General features: G+C 44.3%; 1 protein-coding gene across 5 annotated transcripts in view; it reads left to right on the forward strand.

The window, feature by feature from the left end:
* The window catches only part of LOC110532248 (solute carrier organic anion transporter family, member 4A1), a 40883-nt gene that overhangs the window by 13018 nt on the left and 8018 nt on the right, over positions 1-19847 (forward strand). Inside the window, exons 1-3 of one of the 5 annotated variants that reach the window (XM_036988188.2) lie at positions 3092-3358; positions 17470-17540; positions 18152-19227. In XM_036988188.2, the coding sequence (XP_036844083.2) occupies positions 18399-19227 (829 nt within the window). In that variant the 5' untranslated portion in view covers positions 3092-3358; positions 17470-17540; positions 18152-18398. Of the gene's footprint in view, positions 1-3091; positions 3359-6773; positions 6859-17469; positions 17541-18151; positions 19228-19847 lie in introns of those variants that run through there. The other 4 variants (XM_036988187.2, XM_036988190.2, XM_036988192.2 and 1 more) reach the window with 4 other exon arrangements.

Below are 19847 nucleotides of genomic sequence, written 5' to 3' on the forward strand. Positions count from 1 at the left end.
ATATTGTCCTGCTTAGGGTCATTGTCCTGCTGGACCTCCCAAAAATCCATTTTAATTCCGGGTTGTAAGGCAACAAAATAGGAAAAATGCAGAGGGGGGTGAATACCAAGCCAGTGTAATGTTTGTGATGAGAGTCAGAACTTTATTTATTCAACTAGGCAAGTCAGTTAAGAACAAATCCTTATTTACAATGATGACCTAGGAACAGTGGGTTAACTAACTGCCTTGTTCAGGGGCAGAACAACATATGTTTTACCTTGTCAGCTCAGGGATTCAATCTAGCAACCTTCCGGTTAATGGCCCAACGTTCTAACCACTAGGCTAGCTGCTGCCCACAACTTACTGTAAGTGCTCAACTTGGGTGGTATTAGCCTACACAGCACATGCAATGGGTGTCGACCACCTCATAAAATGTCCTGAAATTCTTTTTTTGAGGGCATACAGTATGGATGTACTGTAACTGTATAAAGATAAACAGTATGGAGAACAATACTACCCTGGGGCCAAACAGAGATGAAGGAATATCAGGGTTTTAATAGTGTACTTTGTAGACTAGACACAATGGTTAGATCAGTATCGGAGATTGTTCTAATGGAAATAGTATGTTTGCTGTTGCCTGAACCTCCCAGGAACATTGAGCCAACGGGGGCTGAAAGACAACAATGTTAGTGGGCTGTTCCCTGGTTCGTTATGTAGTGATTGGTTAAATTTGAGTTTTTCTTTCGGACATCTATGACGTTGCAATCGGACCATACATTGTCTGATCTCAGCAGGCAAAAGCAAATCTTCTGTGTGCTCTGGACCAATCCGTCACAAGATACAGAAACATACAGTTCTTCCCCAAATTATTGATTTTCAAATATGTTTAGTTTAATATTTTTCCTAAAAAATATGTTTATCAGCGTCAAGTTACGGTACCTTATTACCGAACTTAAACCTGATAATAAGTGTGTTACATCCATATTCCATCCTCTGTTGTAGTTGAGGAACGGAGGTCGAATGAAGCTTCACTATTGAAAGTGCTTCCCTTCCAGGAACAACAGGTGAGAAATGAGTAGGGTGTCTTCCCTACCCTGCTATTTTATGTGAGTCAGTGGTTCTACCCAGAGCCACGTATTTAGGGTGCGTTTGTAAATTCACTCTGGCAATCTACTCCCGAAAGTTCAGAGCACTCTGGTTTGAGATTATCAGAGCGAAGAATAATTGATGAATTTACAAACAGCCTAGCACCGTGGTTATGACAGGTGTCAGTAAACATTGGCTAAAAAACTGTCATTAAACCTTAAGATAACATGAAAACAGTATAACCAGCTCTGCAAGGGTGAGTGAAATGGTCCAAGTGAGGTGTTCTCTTATTTGTGACTGAAAGTAGCTAGCAAGCTTATCAACATTAGCCAGTTAGCTTGGGTGCATGATTGCTGCTGTGAGGTCAGATTGCTCGGATCAACTCTACTTCTCGGCCAGAGCGTCCAGTGTGCACTATGAATTTACAAACGGACAATCTGACAACACTCTGAATTTAGGAACGGCCCAGAATACACTCTTGACTATCCAGGGTAAATTTACGAATGCACTCTTAATGAGTTGGGCCTTTGAGGTTTCTGAATTATGATGCATTTGCATGACACTACAACATTCTATGGCAGCCATGTTAACTCCCCATTAAAATGACACGGGGGATATTTAAACAATGCTATGGAACTGAATGTCTAGAATAAGAACAAAATAAAAAATTCTAAAAGTTGTCCCAAATCTAAAGATATGGCTCTGGTTCTACCTCTTGGCTCTGCATGCAATAGCCATGTGAGCGCCTCCAACAACACATCAAAGGAAACTGTTTACCAAAGAGGAGGAAACCCTCCTCACTCCAAAGCAAACACTGCTGCTATTCATAAGAATGAGCTGCTATTCATAAGAATGAGGACCGGTAGCCCCTTTGCTTATTCATCTGAGCTCCCTCATTTTGATCTCACTTTGATATAGAAATGAAAAGACTCGAAGATCCCAATATAAATGGAACAGGTCTGTAAAACACTAGAAGGTTTGCCAAATCTTGTGTTTGGGCCTTGTTTTTCTTCATATATCCGTTGCACTGGGATACGCAAACAACTAAATAACAGACATCACCCCATGGCTCATTGTGAACATTGTACCCTGGCTCAAGTGCGTCCTTCCAGCTCCAGACTAGTTCCCATAGTCTAATCTAGAGTCTTACTCTCTCTCTCTCAAACCATCTGAGGGAAATGGGGATATCTCCACTTGGCCATCAATCAACTGCTCAATACGATTTAATTAGGATTTAATCAAATGTTCTGGTCTGGCTCACCACCGCATACTCTTATATCTGCAATCATCATGACCATTGTTGCTGAAGCCAGATAGTACTCGTCTTTCTCTGTTGTTTTAACAGCAGTAACAGACCACCAGTGCCATCATTTCATGCAGAATTATGAGGACAATATTACTACTACTGTATATGGCATGTAGCCAAAAACCCTGATGTCATAAACATCCTCAAAGCTGTGAAAATCAGGTTTTTGGTATTACCTTTGTGGACTGAGCGCAGAGGTTCTGGCAAATAATTGCTCGTTTTGAGGATCCTGAAGGCAGCAGCAGATGATTTAACCTGTAAAGTGGCCCTCAGGGAAAATCAGGCAAAACCTGAGGGTATATCATAAAGGTGATGAGGTAAAGGGTGTATTTGTTTGTGTGTGTGTATTTTAGCGAGGGAGAGAGAGTAGAGAAACACCTCACAAACACACAACACTGTGATAATTCACTTCAGAAGAGCTGAAGTGCTAATCTGTTCACGGTTAGGATAACGTTTCCCTATATACTGGTCCTGAAACGACCCCACACAAACAATGGCTGTGTGGCTGGCGGTCAGACTAGGCTATTTCATTCTCCTGTTCACACACAACATTCACATTAATTTGCTGCTCTAGTGAATATGTGTTCAAATAATGAGTTTGCATTTACAGTAGTTACCGTTGTTTACGATTCACCCTTTGAGCTATAACCACAGAGATGTGTGATCTAAAACGAGATTATACTGCAGTTATATTATATCATATATATTATGTTATACTGTATTCTACAGCGGTGGTGTGTGTGTGCGCGTGTCATGGTTGGCCAGTGGTGGTAAGCCCTAGCCAATTATCCAGGTGGATTAGGTACTGTAGTGGTGGGCTGTCCCACATGGCTGTCATCAGCAGGATCTGTACGTCAGGATTGGGCGTTGAGCTGTCTCAGTGTTAGCCTTTAAGAGGCTTGGAGAGACTGGGTTAGAACCTGGGATACCTCTGTCTCTATCTCTCTCCATGACTCAGTTTCCCTTACCCTGTGAGGAAGAGTGGAGGTAGGATGCAAATCATGCTTAATATTTCGCTTTCTAATGAGTATTTATTGTAATGCTTCATTATTGGTATTGGGGAGTAATTGAGAAAACGGTATGGTCAATCTGAGGATTTTATTTAATTCTCTGCGAGTTTAATCTTCAATCTGATCATATTGTTAACTAAATGATGTTGTACTGAGGAGAGGAGGGTTAGCATATTATGCGAAAAGTTGGTAAATAGTTTACAGGTCGTGCGTAGCTTCCAAAGCTGAGGAAGAAAGGATTTTCTCCAGTCTCAAAATAACAGATAACAGCAGCGTGCTTTAATTGCATACTTGAAACAGTTGTTAGCTTTTCTTTCCAAGTACTTGCTCACCAGGGTTTAGTTGATCATTCAACAAAGCATCACATGTTTATGGCTCTGAAGAATGTTGGCAGGCCAAACTGTTTCTGCAGGTATCCTGAATGTTCTAAAGCAGGTGGATTGTATGGAATAGAATGTTTTCCAAAATGTAAACCAAAAATGCTCTGTACAAACCAAGCAACAAGGAGTATGTTTAATAAGGTATTTTTTTTATGTTTGAAATAATGATTTGGTCATAGAAATATCCAAGTGTTATCTGACTAAAGGCTTTCAGTTCTTTTTCGTTGCTGTTGGAATAGGTTTAATGAGATGGAGTCAGCTGTATAATTTGATTTAAGCAGTAATACATGAGGTCATGTGTTATGACAATTGTATCACGGCTGTTACAGCCAAGGCGAAGCCGTAGACCACCACAGCCATGATAAAAATGTCATAACACATGGCTTCTCATATAGTATTGCTTTTATACAACAGGTTACCAGCATTAAAAAGCAAGATTCTTTCCCCAACCATACAGTTTCTACAAAAGGTGATGCTACATTCACTAACATTGGTTGTCAAGTGCAATTGTAGGCACTTTCTGGTTATTATTCTATTCGTATTGGCTGCCATGTAAAACAAAACGACCCAAGCGCTGGTTGATAGTTCCAGAAATGTGCAGGTTGCTATGGCAAGCAAAAATGGTTGCTATGGAGGCTCTTCCCCCTTGCTAGATAGCCAACTACACAGCTACCACACAATCACTGAAGCTGGAAAGACAGCAAACTAGCTGCATTTTGTTTCGTTTTACCAGTTTTTCTATAGAAAATTATTTCTATCCATAGAAATTATGCTGATACATGATTTTGACTGGCTGAGAAAAGCTGCCCGTCTGTCTTGCCCCGACTTCCAACACATTCATTATTATGGGACGCAGTGGAGATTGAATTTCAATATTGCAACCATGTTACAAATGTTGGACATAATGTATAATGCTTTATACAGTGGACAAGTTTATAAATTGCATGGCTTGGCAGATGAGACAGTGGATCTGTAAAGGTAGTAGTGTGTTGCTAGGTAATGACATGAACAATGGTACTTCTTATGAATGTACTGGCCATGTGTATATTGTCTCATGAAATGGGTTGTTTGGATTCTGGATGCTAATTGGTTGATACAGTATATGGGAGTTGTGGGACAATGCTCCTGCAAAATACCATGATGTGTTAATGTCATCATTCCACTGTCCTGCAGCCCAAGTATAAAATTCATAAAATATTTTGTTTGGATTGTATTCATTTTTCCTGTCTGCCCATAACCGGTGCAACAATGTATAATTTTACAAATGCGATCTCTCCTGTTCCAAGAATAAATGTGAAACTAACAATTGGCCATGGAAACCATAAACACTCAGAATTCCATTCATTCATTAACCAGCGCACGCTTATTGGATATTTATTAGCTAAATCATTTACTGAAGTTCTTGTCTCTCATCATCATTGCATCTCTGCTAGCTAGTTACATGCCAATGATTTGTTTAGCACAGCAATGTTGAATGATTAAAATTAACGACTGGGTCAAAACATGACAAAATAACTAAACATCCAGCCCGCTTGGGTAGCTACTTCAGAATGCAAAAGTTATGGTGCGGGCCTGGAGGCAAGGGGAATAATGGCTATGAATGGTCATCGGTGTGAGAGCTCACTCAATAGTTATTGGCTGCACCATGGAGAACAGAAAGTGCTGGATAGCCATTTTAGCACGATTTGAGTGGGGCGTCCCATTTTCAGCCAAAGAAGAGGCAAGCACTGGCTGTCACCAACCAGCGCCAGGACCATGGACAGTTCTTCCACTCGTGTGCCATCAACGACACTATTAACATTACCAACTAACTTCGTTAGACTTGCCAACCCTAATAGTTGTTGCTTATGTAGGCCTTTATTAAATCTTTATTTACTGAAGTTATTTTCTCTCATCATCATTGAATCTCTGCTAGCTATCAAAATTCCAATGATTTGATTATCTTAGCAATGTCTATAGAATAGCATTATTAGAATGAATGACTGGGTCAAAGCAGCCCCTAGTCGTGAGTTATTTAAGTAATAAGGCACGAGGGGGTGTGGTATATGGCCAATATACCAAGGCTAAGTGCTGTTCTTGCGGAGTGCCTGGATACAGTCCTTAGCCATGGTATATTGGCCATATACCACAAACCGAGGTGCCTTATTGCTATTATAAACGGGTTCTACTTCATACCTTTCAGACCACCAGTACGGTTGAAAGTAGGGATTATATTCCTCAAATCCCTTTTGGCCCGACAGTCTAGGGGGGGGATGGTAACGAGACTCATGCAAATTATAATAGTGAAAAGGTAAAAGTGAGAACGAAATAACCACAGACAACTAAATTACCGTCAAACACATGGTTTATTAGAAAACACATGGTAATGGGGGGCTGGACCCAAGGAAAGAAACAATAAGCATCCAAAACACTCCTAAACTAGCCTATTTCAACAACAGCTAACTAACTACACAGTGGGTGGTCCGCCCAGTTCTAACTAGTGTTTTTAACAAAGTTTCCCCACGGGTAGTGTATGCCCATAGGCGACTTGTCTTGGTTCCCCCTTTTCCCACCAGCAAGCAAACAAACACCATAACCAAAAACAATACTCACAGGTGAGGACAAAGTGATATGGAGGTGCTCAAACAAAAAATAGCTCAATACATAAAGAGCGATAGAGAGACATAGTAGGAGAGGGTGAAACAGAGCGATCTACAGACATATGGCATTTACAGAGAGATTGAGCTCTCGAGCAAACAACTGCCAGGGTTTTTAAACCAAGGGAAAGGAACTGTGATTGGGTAGGAAAGAGGAGGAGGTGTGTCTTCTGATTGATGATTGTTTGGTGACTGATTGGGGAGTGATGATTTTCACCTGTGAGGGGAGAAGGAGAGAAAAGAACACAGGATATATACACACACACCCACAGGATACCTGTATCCGCGCAGGTCAAGTATTAGTAACAACAAAGTCACGCCGGTGACGTGACAGCATGGGAGGACATCAGACCACACTCTGTTTCTTATTTCTTCTCGCAATGTTAGCTTAGCCGTATCGCACAAGTTGACTGCTCTGCTGCTCCCTTTTTATTGATTGCATCTTCCCAGTTCTCAGGAGGGTAAGCTAAACTCTGTGTGAGTTGTGTGTACTGTCAGTCTGTCACCAACAGCCTGTGACCTCTGGGTCAGAGCACGAAACTTGCCCTCCAAGTCTGTGTGACAGCTCCCTTTTATTGAAGGATATCTGGCTTCCTTGTCTCGTGCTGACCACAGTACTCCGGTGCTAACCATGTCAAGATATCCTCCACTGCTGTGCTTGTTATCGAGGCCACCGGGCACTAGTCATCCTTCGACTATTTAAAACTCTGATGGGTATTTTCCCTAAACTTCCCTTTGTGTGTTATTCGGATAAATAAGCCTACATTTAAACATGTTACCTCTCCTGCTCCATTAAGTCCATTAAGTCTCAAAGCTAAAGATGGGACAGAGGAGTCATTCCAGGGCTCTGATCACACAGAGTCAGAAGGAAGCTCTGCCTCACTATGCACGGCCCTGCATGCGGCCTTAGCTAGGCTAGAGCTTGATCACCCTCAAGCCACAGCCCCTGCCGCTAACCTGTTCATTAAGAAAAGCACCGGCAGCTACACCGTTCAGTGTGCCACCTTCACCGGCTTTTCTTACGGAGCTTCAGAGATGTTGGGTGACCCGCGAGCACTTGCCCACCACGGTAAGGACAGTAGGACGGTATCTGCCATATGTGACGCAAAACAACATGGGCTGGACCATATGCCTGAGGTGGATGTATGCATAGGAGAGCTGATGCTCTCCGCAGATGAAGCCTTGAAAGATGAAGTCCGCTGCCCAAGACCTCAGTGCAGGGCCAAAGAGGAGCTACTGTCACGTGCCTACAACACAGCGGTCCGTATGGCCCACATTGGGAAGTCCTTCTCAGTGCTCATGCTAGCACAAAACAGGACCTGGACCTCTGCAACCTGGATGACATCTCTTCAAGCGTTTGCGTTCATGACCAGAGAGCTAAGCAGACTGATGTCCACCCTTGTTGTGACTCATCGCCAGGTCTGGCTCGCCTAAGCTCCAATGTCTGATGACTCTGAGACAAACGCTGAGAAAGATCCCAGTGTTCCCCGGACTGCTTTTCGGACCTGCGGCTGAGCGGGCCATCGAACGTAGAAAACAGATGACTTAGTCTACACCACTGTGGGACCCACAGGCCAGAAACCAGGCATCACAGTCGTGGCAGAGGGAGGCGTGATGCACGTGAACCTCGCCGTTCTCACTTGGCCCAGCCGTACACACACCCTTGGTCCTACCACCAGCCTAACACTGGTGCTCGCCAGCCCCAGACGGCGATGCAGCCACCCCCCAACCCCCAAGAGGCCAGGCCATGGTCATTGTCAGTGCCTCCCTAACCACACAAACAGGCGTGGAGGCAGAAACTGAATGGCAGGGCTCGGTCGTAGGCCGATTTTCCCAGCAGCACCTGACCTACTGGGCATCTCACTCCTCAGACCCATGGGTGGTGATGACCCTCTCACAGGGGTACAGGCTGCATTTCTGACGCCGACCCCCACCATTGTCAGGGATCAGAATGACCCCTGAAAGCGTGCACCCTCAACCAGGAGATCACATCCCTCCTTGGTAAGGGTGCAATCACAAGATTAAAAGCATCAGAACAGCAAGATGGCTTTTACTCAACCTATTTCCTGGTTCCGAAGAAAGATGGAGGCTTCTGTCCAGTTCTGGATTTAAAAGGGTTCAATGTTTTCCAAAAAGCACTACCCGGCAATGGTTCACGTCCCTGGACTTACTATCACATTCCAGTGTTACCGGAACACAGGCGTTTTCTGCGGTTCGCATTCCAGAGCCAGGGATACCAGTTTCCAGTATTACCCTTCGGTCTCTCCCTGGCTCCTCATGTCTTCACAAGATGCGTGTGCGCAGCCTTGAGCTCCCTCCACCTACAAGGGATCAAGATCCTTCCTTACCTCAACGACTGTCTCATCTGGGCCCCCTTTCGCGAGTGTGCAGCCGAGGGAACTGCGCTGACTCTGAACCAAGTTATTGGCATGGCTCTGAACTCCCACACAATGAGGGCATGTATAACACCTCAGCTCGTGGACAGCATTCTTCTTCTTCTGCAACAATTTCAATTGATTGCATTGGTGAAGGTACGAACCTTCCAACAACAGATGGGCATGCTCGCGGAGGCCTCTGCGGTGACACTGTTCGGCCAGCTGTCTTTATGTCCACTACAAGCGTAGTTCAACGATCTCCGCTTGGACCCCAAGTGTGACAGAAACACCAAAATACAGGTGATAAGGGTGTGCTACTCTACTCTACAGACGTAGAGGAAGAGAGCCTATCCTATCTACAAGTGTCCCTCTCGGATCAATTCCGGCAAGGCAATAGGTAGTAACGACCGACGCTTTGCTAACAGGCTGGGGAGCAGTGTGGCAGCACAGGTCTGTATAGGGAGAGTGGTGACCCGCTGGAGGAAAGAGCATATCTACGTGCTAGAACTTCAGACAGTTTACCTAGCTCTGAGTCACTATTTGACGGTTCTCAAACACAAACATGTCCTGATACAATCAGACAATATTGTGGCTTGCGAAAGTATTCACACCCTTTGCATTTTTCCTATTTTGTTGCCTTATAACCTGGAATTAAAATATATATTTTTTTGGGGGGAGGATTGTATCATTTGATTTACACAACATGCCTACCACTTTGAAGATGTAAAATATTTTTTATTGCGAAACAAACTAAAAAAAAAAAAAAACTGAACTTGAGCGTGCATAACTATTCACCCCCCAAAATCAATACTTTGTAGAGCCACCTTTTGCAGCAATTACAGCTGCAAGTCTCTTGGTGTATGTCGCTATAAGCTTGGCACATCTTTCGACGGGGATTTTTGCCCATTCTTCAAGGCAAAGCTGCTCCAGCTCCTTCAAGTTGGTTGGGTTCTGCTGGTGTAAAGCAATCTTTAAGTCACACCACAGATTCTCAATTGGCTTGAGGCCATTTCAAGACATTTAAATGTTTCCCCTTAAACCCCTTAAGTGTTGCTTTAGCAATATGCTTAGTGTCATTGTCGTGCTGGAAGGTGAACCTCCGTCCTGGTCTCAAATCTCTGTAAGACTGAAACCGGTTTCCCTCAATAATTTCCCTGTATTTAGCGGCATCCATCATTCCTTCAAATTTGACCATTTTCCCAGTCCCTGCCGATGAACATCAGCAAAGCATGATGCTGCCACCACCATGCTTCCCTGTGGGGATGGTGTTCTCGGGGTGATGGGAGGTGTTGGGTTTGCACCAGACATAGCGTTTTCCTTGATGGCCAAAAAGCTACATTTTAGTCTCATCTGACCAGAGTACCATCTTCCATATGTTTAGGGAGTCTCCCACATGCCTTTTGGCGAACACCAAATGGGTTTGCTTATTTTGTTCTTTAAGCAATGGCTTTTTTCTGGCCACTCTTCCATAAAGCCCAGCTCTGTGGAGTGTATGGCGTAAAGTGGTCCTATGGACAGATACTCCCATCTCCACTGTGGAGCTTTGCAGCTTGGTGCGTGGCCCTCTCTTGGCAGGTTTGTTGTGGTGCCATATTCTTTACATTTTTTTATAATGGATTTAATGGTGCTCTGTGGGATGTTCAAAGTTTCAGATATTTTTTTATAACCCAACCCTGATCTGTACTTCTCCACAACTTTGTCCCTGACCTGTTTGGAGAGCTCCTTGGTCTTGCTTGGTGCCGCCTGCTTGGTGCTTCCCCTTGCCTAGTGGTGTTGCAGACTATGGGGCCTTTCAGAACAGGTGTATACATACTGAGATCATGTGACAGATCATGTGACTCTTAGATTGCACACAGCTAGACTTTATTTAACTGACTATGTGACTTCTGAAGGTAATTGGTTGCACCAGATCTTATTTAGGGGCTTCATAGCAAAGGGGTGAATAAATATGCACGCACCACTTTTCCGCTTTTTATTTTAGAGTTTTTTTTTAAATTTCACTTCACCAATTTGGACTATTTTGTGTATGTCCATTACATGAAATGCAACAAAATAGGAAAAACGCCAAGGGGGATGAATGCTTTTGCAAGGCATTGTACACCAACGGTGTTCCACATCAACCATCAAGGGGAATGAGGTCTGTATGGTCCCTACAGGTGGCCCAACAAGTCTTGATATGGGCCCTACCACATCTGGCCTTCCTATGAGCCATTCATCTCCCAGGCCAGGTGGACGAGGTGGCCGACCTTTTGTCGCAAGTAGTGATGATATGGCAGAGGTTTGGAACAGCACATGTGGACCTGTTCGCCATAGGTAAAACATCCTACTGCTCCCTCTGGTTCTCCAGGGCATGGATACCTTAGGCCACACATGGCCAGGGCCTTCTGTATGCTTTCCCTCTGATGGCCAGCGAGACCCTGTTTTCCAACCCTCCTCAGTCTTCTGGTGGGAGTGCCATGGCAGCTGCCTCACAGACAGGACCTGCTTTCACAGTTGGAATGCAGGATATGGCATCCCAGCAAAGAGAAACTTCAGCTATGGGTGTGGCCATAGCCAGACCCTCTACTGATTGGCTGCGATCCTGCTATTATCGGATGAAACCTCCTTTCAAGCATACGGAGGAGCCGGGCATGAAATGGTTCTCTCTGAAAATGGCCTTTCTCTTAGCTATTTCAACAACAAAATGTGTGTGTGAGCTCTCTATGAGCCCGGTCTGCCTACGATGGAAGGCAGATGACCTAGGTGTGACCTTATGGCCCAATCCAGCCTTTTTGCATAAGGGGTTTATCACCCCTTCACATCAATCAAGCCATTGAACTGGTGGCCTACTGCCCCTCTCCTTTCCAGAATGCGGAGGAGGAGCGATCAAATCTCTTGTGTCCAGTCCGTTCCATAATACACTATATACAAGCCTCGGAACACTACAGAAAGTCAGAGCAGCTGTTTCTGTGCTTTGGTGGGAAGTCAATAGGCCTTGCATTATCCAAGCAGAGGCTTTCACAGTGGGTTGTGGATGTCATCGCTCAGGCCTACAAGGTAGGGCTCCCTGTCCCAGAAGCTGTGATATATCGCTCTACCAGAAGTGTCCTGGGCTGCGATCAGAAGTGTCCTGGGAGGCGTCCCCCTGAATGAGATGTGCGCTACTGCTATCTGGTCGTCGCCCTGCACGTTCTCAAGATTTTACAAGGTCAACGTCACATCCTTCCACACCATGGGCTCTGCCATTCTTCCAGTGGCACTGGTGCATTAGTAGTGCTATTCCTTGTGCCCTTGTTGGTATGATTCATCTGTACTTTCAACCGTACTGAGGGTCTGAAAGGTATGAAGTAGAATGGACATTTAGAATGTAACTATGGTTCTACGAATACCTGGAAGACCGTCAGTACTTTCCTGTCACTCTGAATCTTTTGGTCAAGAAGATCCTCTGAGACAGTGCGTGGTTTGACGTACAGTTTTATATGAACTGGGGGGCAGGTCCTCCCATGCTGTCACGTCACATCCGTGACTTTGTTGTTTATTATTACTTGACCTGTGCGGAATGCGAGGGATATAATCCATCATTTCAACTGTACTGACGGTCTTCCAGGTATTCGTGGAACCATAGTTACATTCGTAACTTCCGCTACCAACGTAATTAGAACAGTAAAAATAAATGTTTTGTCATAATCGTGGTATACGGTCTGATATAGCCAATCAGCATTCCGGGCTTGAACCACCCAGTTTATAATGCACTTTAATCCCAGGTGGATCTAATCCTGGATGCTTATCGCATTCTAGCTGGTGTATATTCCACAAGTTACCACCGGCAAAAGCTATGACGTTGAAATGCCTATTTACTCTGTTCCATCTCACTGCTCAATCCACTGTCTCCTCAGCCCAGACAGGCAATTTATAAACTTGATCTCCACTATAAAAAGCATCTTGACATTATCTCCCATTTCTTTTTGATTGTCAAAAGCAGAGATTTGTATAAACCTAGCTGTCTATTTCAATATTGAAATTCCATCTCCAGATGTCCCATAATATTGAACGTTTCAGGAGTCGGGACGAGACAGACAGGCAGGCAACGTTTCTCAGCCAGTCGAAATAATGAATCAGCTGGGGTCATTTTTATGGATATATATATATACAACGAAATGTCAATAGAAAACGAAATGCAGCTAGTTTGCTGTCTTTCCAGATTCAATTTGAAGTGATTGTGTTAGATATGCTGTTGGCTAGCTCCTCTGAACAATAGTGTCCCGATGACAGAGTACATTTTCTGTGCCAGGCGAAATCGTTCATCATTAGCTCGTTGTTATGGATCTATCCAAATAAATGTCACTAGAAAACTGATTAATGATCAAATGCAAATGCAGCTACCTTGCTGTTATTCTGGCTGCACTGTTTGACGTTACTGTAAGTTAGTTGGCTAGCTGGCAAGCAAGGGATAAGAACGTTGCCAGCCAGTATGGCAATGGAACATTTAGAACGAACGACTCGGTCGCGTCCATAGATATAGAACAAAAATACTAAATGACTGGGTCTCAAATCTGGCAACCAGACTGATAGATGAACGGGTTGCAACCCTAGATTTGTATCAGGACTATATCTTGGAAGGATGAAAAAGTATGAATAAATGAATCAAAATAAAGTTTTTAATGAAAATATGTCAATCATTATTTCAATATGTCGGTAACCCATTGTATAAAAGTGTTAATACCCTCTAAGCCGGTGTTTGGGGTTAATATTTGCATGGTTTTCCGGGCCTGAGACGACCCGTGCCAATATATCCTTAGAACACTAGCTTTTTGGGCATTGTCACTTAAGCATATCATGGGCAGGATAGGACGTAACAATGGGAATTCCAAACCACCCGGTGAATAATAGCTAGTAAGCTCATAGTTCGCGTTGGTATTAGATAGAATGTCGCGGCCCCGCCCACCTGTGAGGAAAACAACCTGTGGTTATCTAGGTTACCCCATTGGCTCACAGCAAAAACTTCATCTTTTTCAAACAAAATGTTCTTGCTGTGTGCTTGTTTTAGTAAATTACAAAACTACATTTAAGAAAAGTACAACATGTCTAAAGATTGCATTTCAACATTGTCTGCTCCAGAGCGTTTTCACTACTTAGAATTTTTTTCACAACAGCACTAGCAGCCACGTGAGTGAGTGCAAGCTACCTACCGACCGGAACATTAAGCTAGCCAAGACCAGCCACACAAATTAACAGACTATACAGCTACAAGTAGTGAGTGCTGTTACAAACAAACTATACCTAACAGGTTAAATGGTAATTGCAGTGACATCTGTTGCACAGACAGCTTCTCCCACTCTCATTTAGGCCAGAATTGATGGGAAAAGTTGCTAAATCCTATTAAAACCATTGGTGGTAAAACCAAGGCAGCCTGAAAAGTAGGCGGATGTCGTTTTTTTTTTTTTAAACAAAACTTGACAGGCCTGAAAACTCGCTAAATACAGAAACAAAGTTGCTAAATTGGCAACACTGTGCTTAATGTCAATCACTCCTATGCCTAGGGTATAAGGGCAGTGTGTTTCTGTTTCATATTTTAGTGTTTTGCATTGTTTAACAGTGTAATGTAAGCATAGGGCTGTTGATGCAGAAACCTATTGTGTCTGTGGTCAGCTGTCTGAACCATGGACACACACACAGCCCTTCACAGAGTTAGGCATACATTTCAGTACTTCTCTCTGCCTTACCATCCATTTTAAGTTGTTTACTCGGTGTGGGGAATGAGAAGTGGAGGCGAGGTAAGGTGGGGTAAGAGATCGAGGGGTCAGGCGATGCTCTGATGGATGACCTTTGGTTCACCTGTTAGCCTGTGCTCTCTACCTTCTGTTCCACAGCACCAAATGCAATCAGTGGGTTTATTTGTATACATTATTACCCTCATATGGTACCATTGTTTAGTCCAAGATATTTTTCAAAGTGTTTCCACCTTCATTCATGGAGCACAATGAGAGTCAGTAGAGTACAGTATATAGGGAACAGTCACTGACTAGATATGTCTTCATGTAAAATGTGGGATTTTGATTTACACATGTTTGAGTTGTCAATTAATGTGATTTTCAACAGGAAATCAGCAAAAAATTGCACCCTGTCATTGGATTTAAGTTCAAAGTTAGGTGAAAAAATATGAAATTCCCTTACAAATCAAATCAAATTTTATTTGTCTCATGCTTTGTAAACAAAAGGTGTAGACTAACAGTGAAATGCTTATATATGGGCCCTTCCCAACAATGCAGAGAGAAAGAAAATAGAGAAATAATCGAAAAGTGGCCCTGCGTCGTTAGGGTTAGGGGAGGGTTTGGCCAATGGGATGTCATTGTCCCATCGCGCACTAGCGACTCCTGTGGCGGGCCAGGCGCAGTGCACGCTGACACGGTCGCCAGGTGCACGGTGTTTCCTCCTGTGTTTCCTGGCTTCCGGGTTAAGTGGGCATTGTGTCAAGAAGCAGTGCGGCTTGGTTGGGTTGTGTTTCGGAGGACGTGCGGCTCTCAACCTTCACCTCTCCCAAGTATGTATGGGAGTTGCAGCGATGAGACAAGACTGTAACTACCAATTGGATGCCACAAAATTGACGATAAAACAGGGTAAAAAAAGAGAAAGAAAAAAAAAAGAGGTCCTGAATGGCAGGGAGCTCGGCCTTCTGTAGCACCTTGGGGTCGGATGGCAAGCTGTTGCCATACCAAGCGGTGATGGAGCCAGTCAAGATGCTCTCAAAGGTGCAGTTGTTTAACTTTTTAAGGATCTGAGGGCCCATGCCAAATCTTTTCAGCCTCCTGAAGGGGGAGAGGCGCTGTTGTGCCCTCTTCACAATTGTGTTGGTGTGTATGGACCAGTGGTGTAAAGAACTTAATTCAAAAATATTTTAAAAGTACTACTTCAGTAGTTTTTTGGGTTATCTGTACTTTTACTTTTTCTTTACTATGTTCCTAAAGACAAAAAATAAAATAGTGCCGTCTGGTTTGCTTTTTACATTATTTATACTTTTACTTTTGATACTAAAGTATATTTAAAACCAAATACTTTTAAAAACTTTTTCTCAAGTACTATTTTACTGGGTCACTTTTACTTGAGTCATTTTCTATGAAGGCATCTTTACTTTTACTCAAGTATGACAATAGGGTACTTTTTCCACCACTGGTGTGGACAATGATAGATCCTTAGTGATGTGGACACTGAGGAACTTGAAGCTCCCGACCCGCTCCACTACAGCCCTATCGATGTGAATGGGGGCGTGCTCCCCTCCGTTTCCTTTAGTTCACAATCAACTCCTTTGTCTTGCTAATGTTGAGGGGGAAGTTGTTTTTCTGGCATCACACTGTCTGTTCTCTGACAGTCTCCTCCCAATAGACTGTCTCATCGTCATTGGTGATCAGGTCAACCACCATCATCGGCAAACTTAATGATGGAATCGTGCAAGGCCGTGCAGTCATGTGTAAACCGGAAGTACAGGAGGGGACTAAACAGTACCCCTGAGGGGCCCCCATGTTGAGGGTCAGCATGGCGGATGTGTTGTTGCCTACACTCACCACCTGTGGGGGGCCTGTCAGGAAGTCCTTTGCTTAGTGATGAGCTTGGAGGGCACTATGGTGTTGAACGCTGAGATGTAGCCAATGAACAGAATTCTCACACAGGTGTTCCTCTTATCCAGGTGGGCAGAGCAGTGTGGGGTGTAATAGAGCAGTGTTTCAAATCAAATCAAACTTTTTGTCACATTCGCCGAATACAACTGGTGTAGACCTTAAGGTGAAATGTAAATTACAAGCCCTTAACCAACAGTGCAGTTCAAGAAGAGTTAAGAAAATATTTACTAAATAAACTAAAGTTTAAAAAAAAAATTAAAGAAAAGTAACACAAGATGTTTTCATGAGGTATTCCACCTCAGGCGAGCAATACCTCGAGACTTTGATATTTAAAATATTTGACATTGCGCACCAGCAGTTATTGACAAATAGACTCAGACCCGCCCCTCGTCTTACCAGACATCACCACCCAGCTCTATATTATCTGTGTCGTTATTCAAGGACATCTCAGTGAAACTTAAGATATTACCGTTATTTTTTTCTTCCCTTTGTAATCTGTGATAGCAAGCTCTGCCAGATCCGACAAGCATCAGAGCCGGTGTAGTAGGATTAGTCCTGTATTCGATCTTAGTCCTGCTTTGCCTGTTTGATGATACGTCGGAGGGCATCGCGGAATTTCTTATCAGTGTCTCGATTAGCGTGGCGCTCCTTGAAAGCAGAAGCTCTAGCCTTTAGTTCAGTGAGGATTTTTCCTGTGATCCATTGCTTCTGGTTGGGATATGTACGTAAGGTCACTATTGGGACAAAGTCATTGTTGTGCTTATTAATGAAGCCGGTGACTGATGTGGTAAACTCCTCAATTCCATTGGAATAACATAGAGACACACACCTCCTCCCTTGAGCTTACCTGACATTGCCTTTCTGTCCTGCCGATGAATAGATAAAATAGCTTGATGTATATTATCCATGCCCTTGTTCCACCACTGTCCCGTTGATAGGATAGTCCTGAACGATTCTCGTCCAGTTTGTTGTCCAGTGATTATGCATTCGCCAATAGAATGTAGGGTAGAGGCGGTTTATGTACTCACCGATGTAGTTTCGTCAGGGTGCCCGTAAGTTGGCCTCTCTTATGCAATTGTTTCATTTTCTGTGTTTCTGGGATTAGGGCCTTTCCAGGGTGAGCAGTATGTCCTGCTCCTCCGACTCGTTGAAGTAGAATTCTTCATCCAAATCGAGGTTAGTGATCACTGTTTTGATGTCCAGAAGCTCTTTTCGGTCATAGTGGAAACATTATGTACCAAAGAAATTAATATCAGCGCAGAAAAAACACTAAAAATAGCAGAATTGGTCAGTAGCCTGTACAACGAATGCTATCCAATGCAGCGCCATTACTCATATGTTGAAGACTTTTGGCAAATTCAATCAGTTTTCTATGATGATTCAATGGCAACACATACAAAAATGTGTTGATATGACGTGGAAAAAAAGCGTTGATTCAACCAATTTTAGCCCACTGGGCTGTGTTTTTTGGGGGAAACCTGTGGGTCTGGACAGATAAGAGAAAGCAGTGATAGTTGTGCTAAAGCTACCATGCAGAGCTTATTCCGTTAGTGTTTTGTTCTGGTCCTATGGACCGCTCCAATGCCCTGGGCACCATCACACGAGGATAATAGAGACCTGGCTAAACCATGAGACCTGGCTAAACCCAACCAGAGACAGATGTCCCCTGTCAGCACGCACTAGACAAAGGAATTGGCTTAAATTAATGTGCTATATTAGAATTATGATTTTTTTTATCCCAACATTTTTATATTTTCAAAATATGTCCTGTTCTCTCTTCTCTTTAGGATGAAGTTTCCCAGAGGCTCCAGAATGGCACATCCTGTCCATTCCCCGGTATAGTGGCCCTCCTGCAGAGCTGTGCTTTCCACATGCAGAGACTTTGACAGCTCCATGGCATAGGCACATACTGGGTACAGACAGTAGCCTACAGGAGAACAGCATCCTTATCTTTTAGCAGTCTCTCCCTCCCCCAAAATACTACCCTGTCTCCCAGGCCCCTCTCTCCCTCTCAGAGAGCCTCTCCCTGGAGCCATGCCCATCCTACTTAATGCCGACACCTCCTTCAGCTCCAAGCAGGAGCTCCTGGACCTCCAGAATGGCACCATGGACCCATCCCTGGATACACCCAGCCCCTTGAACTCTCACGAGGATAGCCCAGTGGGCTCAGGCCCCGGCAGCCCTGCTGGAGAAGGCCCTGCTTGCCACCTCATCCTCACCAGGGCTTCTGCCCCTCTGCCTGGACAGCTTTACGGGGTTGAGGTGCCCGCAGAGACCCCCCTAGGCCTCAAATTAATCTCCACGGACTCAGAAGGGCTGTGTGGCTGGGGGGCCCTGACGCCCCGATCCATCCAGACCTTCAACACCCCTCGCTGGGTGCTCTTCTTCCTCTGTGTGGCTTCCTTCCTCCAGGGCATGATCATCAACGGCTTCATCAACACTGTGGTGACCTCCATAGAGAGGCGCTTTGACCTGCGTAGCTACCAGGCCGGGCTCATCGCCAGCTCCTACGACATCGCTGCCTGTGTGTGCCTGGCCTTCGTCAGTTACTTTGGTGGGACGGGGCACAAGCCTCGTTGGCTGGGCTGGGGGGTGCTAGTCATGGCGCTAGGTTCTCTGGTGTTCGCCCTGCCTCACTTCACCACTCCCCCATACCATGTCAGCATTCCTGAGCGGACAGGGGTGTGCACAGGGAACCGTACCAGCCCTTGCCATGATAGCGAGGGTGGGGGCCTGTCCAGCTACCGCTTTGTCTTCATGCTGGGCCAGTTCCTGCACGGGGTGGGAGCCACTCCCCTGTACACTCTGGGGGTCACCTACCTGGATGAGAATGTCAAGTCCAGCTATGCTCCAGTGTACATTGGTGAGTCACTAAGCACTGACTGTAGGACCATTGTTCTATCTAATCTTTTTTGGAACGTGTATTTTCTCAAGTGTACTTTTCAGATTTTATCTGGTGCACATATTTGTCATCCATCAGAGAATAGCTTTAATTGTGTTTAATAATGTTACAATATTTGATTTTAACGTAACTAAAAACAGTAAATGTACTATCAAAGGAACTGTGAACTGTAGATGACTTACTTGATTTGCTTATGGTCTAAACCAGGGGTACTCAACTCTTACCCTATGATGTCTGTAGCCTGCTGGTTTTCTGTTCAACCTGATAATTAATTGCACCCACCTGGTGTCACAGGTCTAAATCAGTCCCTGACTATAGGGGAACAATGAAAAAATGCAGTGGGGTTGAGTTTGAGGGGTCTAGACTTGCTTCATGCTACTCTTGAAGTGTGCTGCCAGTATTTGTGGCTGCTGTGATGACTGATATCCTGTGTGATCTATAACCCTGTGGTCACTTCTCCATTAGGTGTGTCCACAGAATGACCCACGCTGCACAGAAGCAGTAACCAGGATGCTGTGAGACTTGTCAGACAAGTTATAATGACAGAAAACTAGTCAGGATGAGAGCAGAGCCTGCTTCGC

This window comes from Oncorhynchus mykiss, chromosome 9 (genome assembly GCF_057628025.1).
Source record: "Oncorhynchus mykiss isolate SJ-2025 chromosome 9, ASM5762802v1, whole genome shotgun sequence".
Taxonomy (NCBI): Eukaryota; Metazoa; Chordata; class Actinopteri; order Salmoniformes; family Salmonidae; genus Oncorhynchus; species Oncorhynchus mykiss.